The following is a 4,416-nucleotide window of genomic DNA, read 5'->3' as shown; positions in this document are numbered from 1 at the left end:
GAGCTTTCTGATGTACTGCTGGATCCGATTTGCTAAGATTTTGTTGAGGATTTTGGCATCTATGTTCATGAGCGATATTGGCCTGTAATTCTTTCATTCTGTTGTCTTTACCTGGTTTTGGTATTAGGGTGATGCTGGCTTCATAGAATGAGCTTGGAAGTGTTCCTTCCTCTTGAATTTTTTGTAGTAGTCTGAGGAGGACAGGTTTTAGTTCTTCCTTGAATGTTTGGTAAAACTCCCCAGTGAAGCCGTCTGGTCCTGGGCGTTTGGAAAAATTGGTCTTAAATGACTCATTAGACAAGATGGATTTGATAAGTTTATAGCAGAGATTATCAAGCAGAGTGTCACACTGGCAAACTGGTGTGCTCCGAGAATTTTTAGTACAAGAAACACCTGGCTATGTGTCAACAGAACAGACTACATTACCCATAGAGTGTTGAATAAAATGTGACAAAGGCCAACACAGTAATAGCTGTGTGGCGTGCATGAGTCAAAGTCAGACATTTTTTTGACAGGTTGGCAAAATACATATTTTGGTGGATCTCTGAATTTCAGTAATTGCTACATTTGTGCCATGAGATAAAACATATTGAAGTCTCTAAGAGCTTTTCATCCCAAAGCAGAATATACATTATGAACAAAATGAAGACAGAAGGCCCTCTGAACCCTGAAACAATGTCTGCTTCATCTATTTTCCTAATGACCAAGTGAAAAACAAATCTTTTGTATCTTTTCCATCAATACACACCCTCAATATTACTCACTACAGTACCAGAAAATGGAACTCTTGTCTAGGTGACATCAAATTCCTATCAATGATCCGGATCCAATAGTTTGTCCCAAGCAAAACTTTAAAGCCCCCAGTCCAGATAGAGACCTAGTCACAAAATATCAGGAGATTCTTATACATATGAATGCTCCATGGAAATGTAAGGGAGTAGAAGGGTACCACCCAATATCTAGCTTCTTTAATCATTGTGTGATCCTTTGGGTTGGCCCATGCAAAGCATCTGATATTACCAGCTTGTACAAATTTACAACTCACTGGAGAAGGAATGTTATGTGGCGCTTTCATTTCAATCACTGCTATCCTGCCGTACCTGGGACTTACAGTGACGGTAGGAAAACAATGTGGGGACAACTAATGCGCCTATGAACATAACTGTGGTCATGCTGTCAATATACAAAATAACTTCTGATGAAAAATAAAATTTTTCAACTGCAAATATGCATTGGTCTCTGGGATTCCTCTTGGAAGAATGACCAATGTTCAGCAACATTTAAGTAATTGACAATAAAATTTGTTTAACAAGGGCTGAGTTCATCACAAGAAAGAAGGGAATGAGGTAACACAGAAATTCTTAAGGAAAACAATGAAAATCAGGACAAAAAAAATCATTCCAGTTATAAAGCATTCAGAAGCCAATTTATTATAATCCAAAAATTAACATTCATATTCAAAATCTAGAATCCAGCATGGAAACATCAATGGTCACCTTTCTACTGCATGAATATAGAGAAAGATATTGCCAAATTCTGAAGTCAGTTATTGCAATAGTAAAATTCTAAATTGCAGAACAGAGGGGAAGAGGTTTAGACAGCATTGTTAAAGCACTGCAGAAAAGAGTATCAGCTGAGTAGAAAAATGAGAAAAGAAAAACATAACACGGAGAATATGAAATAGGAAATGAAAGAAATAAACTTAATTTTCTGGGTTCAGCTAGGAGTGCAGCTCGGAAACAGGTTTCCTCTCTCCAATGCAGAGTTCATAGCAATTCTGCATCCTAGGTATGAAACATCTCCTATGTTGTACTACATCACTGGTATAGGATTTGAGAGAGAAGGGAGAGGGAGAGAGACAGAAACAGCAATGATAACAGAGAATCATCTATCAGCTGCATCTTGCATGAAAACTACTGGATATATAGTCCACAAACAGGGCATGAGTCTTAATCGGGAAATGAACACTGACTTCCTGCTTCATGGGTCCACGCTCTACAATGAAGCTTCACAATGCAGGCAACCCCACTGCTGATCAAAGTTGCACACAGTACATTTATAGGTGTTTCCTCCACTACGAGTTCTCTTGTGTTGAGTAAGACAAGGATAATTAAAAGTTGTGCCTCATTCTTCACCTTTGTAAGGCTTTCCTTCACAATGAATTCTCTGATTTTAAGAGACTCCATTGATATAAAAAGATTATATCACTCATCACATTTGCAATGTTTCTCTCCAGTATAAACTCTCTGATGTACAGGAAGGAATACACACTGACTAAAGGTTTCCTATTTTTTTTTCTTTCAAAATATATTATTGATTTCAGAGAGGATAGAAGAGTGTGGGATAGAAATATGTATAAGAGGGAATCGTGGATCAGCTTGCTCCTACCAGCCCCACACTGGAGATCGCTTACACAACCAGGGCCACTGCCCTGACCAGGAATTGCACCCTGACATTGTGGTGCGTGGTCCAAGGTAAGCCACTGAGTCATGCCAGCCAGTGCTTTCTCACATTTTCTACAGTGTAAGGTTTCCTCCAGTATGAAATCTCTGATGTTTAGTAAATTTTGAGGTGTGAGTAAAGGCTCCAGCCTATTCTTTACATTTGTAAGGACTCTCTCTGTTAGGAAGTCTCTCAAGTACAGTAATACCTGAATGACTTTTCAAGGCTTTTTTACATTTTTCACATTCATTAGGCTTGTGTCCAGAGTGAATTCTGTGATGTTCAGTAAGTTCTCACTGCTGGTCAAGGACTCATGAAACGCTGCACATCTCTAAGACTTCTCTCAACTATGAAATCTATGCTGTCTAGTATGGCAGAAACAGTAAATAAAATCTTTGTCGTACTTTCTATATTTAAAAGGCTTCTCTCCAGTATGATCTCTCTACTTTAGGTATGATGCTACACTGAAGGTTTTCCCACATTCTCTACATATATGGTATAAGACTTCTGAGGATCTTCTAAAGGGTTTGCCACTTACTCTATACTTACAAGGCTTTTCTCCAGTATGAACGCTGTTATGCGGATTAAGTTCTGAGGAGCATCTAGACTTTGCCATATTCTCCACATTTATAAAGTTTCTCTCCAGCATGAACACTCTGATGCGTAGTAAGGTGTGAGGACCTTGTAAAGGCTTTTCCACATTCTCTACATTTATAAGGCTTCTCTCCAGTATGAACTCTCTGATGCCTAGTAAGTTGTGAGGACGATCTATAGGATTTAACACATTCTCCACATTTATAAGGTTTCTCTCCAGTATGAACTCTCTGATGACTATTAAGATAGGAGGACCATCTAAAGGCTTTACCACATTCTCTACATTTATAAGGCTTCTCTCCAGTATGAACTCTCTGATGCCTAGTAAGGCGTGAATACCATATATAGGCTTTGCCACATTCTCCACATTTATAAGGCTTCTCTCCATTATGAACTGTTTGATGCATAGTAAGATTTGAGGACGTTGTAAAGGCTTTGCCACATTCTCCACATTTATAAGGCTTCTCTCCAGTATGAAATCGGTGATGCCTAGTAAGGTCTGTGGACCATCTAAAGAGTTTGCCACATTCTCCACATTTATAAGGCTTCTCTCCAGTATGAACTTTCTGATGTCTAGTAAGGTGTGAGGACCATCTAAAGACTTTGCCACATTCTCTACATTTATTAGGCTTCTCTCCAGTATGAACTTTCTGATGTCTAGTAAGCTGGGAGTAACATCTAAAGGCTTCGTCACATTCTCTACATTTATAAGGCTTCTCTTCCGTATGAACTCTCTGATGCGTATTAAGATATGAGGACCATCTAAAGGCTTTACCACATTCTCTACATTTATAAGGCTTCTCTCCAGTATGAACTCTCTGATGCTTCCTAAGGTCTGAGGAGCTGCCAAAGGCTTTGCCACAATCTCTACAGTCATAAGGTTTCTCTCCAGTGTGAATTCTCAGATGAGTACTAAGGGTACAGCACCGGCTAAAGTCTTTGTCACATTCTGAACATTTATAAGATTTTACTCCTGGATTATTTCTATGAGGTTGAGTATAACCTGAGGACTGACTAAAGCATTGTCCATCTTCTCTGAGTTTGTGAAATTTTGCTATAGTATGAATTCTTCCCTCATGTACAGTAAGAGATGAATGACATTTAAAGGTTTTGCCACATGCTTTACATTTGTAAGGCTTCTCTCCAGTATGAATTTTCTGATTTAGAGTACAAACTGAAGGCCAATTCGATATTTTACCAGAATCTTTACATTTATAAGGTTTTTCTCTATTATGGAATTTTTTCATTTTAGTTAGACTGAATATTTGACTGGAAAGTCTACCACAAGGATTCCATTTGTCAGCCTCCTCCCCTGAATGAATATTCTCTTGTTCATGGTAATTTGAAGACTGCTGAAAAGACTGGAAAAATTTACTTACT

General features: G+C 38.4%; 1 protein-coding gene across 1 annotated transcript in view; it reads right to left on the bottom strand.

The window, feature by feature from the left end:
• Positions 1–1,407: 1,407 nt before the first annotated feature.
• The window catches only part of LOC102761424 (zinc finger protein 626-like), a 35,977-nt gene continuing 32,968 nt past the window's right edge, over positions 1,408–4,416 (bottom strand). Inside the window, 2 exon segments of the mRNA XM_015568637.1 lie at positions 1,408–3,047; positions 3,049–4,414. Of these exon segments, the coding sequence (XP_015424123.1) occupies positions 2,885–3,047; positions 3,049–4,414 (1,529 nt within the window). The 3' untranslated portion in view covers positions 1,408–2,884.

Source organism: Myotis davidii, unplaced genomic scaffold (assembly GCF_000327345.1).
Source record: "Myotis davidii unplaced genomic scaffold, ASM32734v1 scaffold965, whole genome shotgun sequence".
In the NCBI taxonomy this organism is placed as follows: Eukaryota; Metazoa; Chordata; class Mammalia; order Chiroptera; family Vespertilionidae; genus Myotis; species Myotis davidii.
The sequence above is the reverse complement of the archived record's forward strand: the minus strand, read 5'-3'. Positions and strand labels throughout refer to the sequence as shown.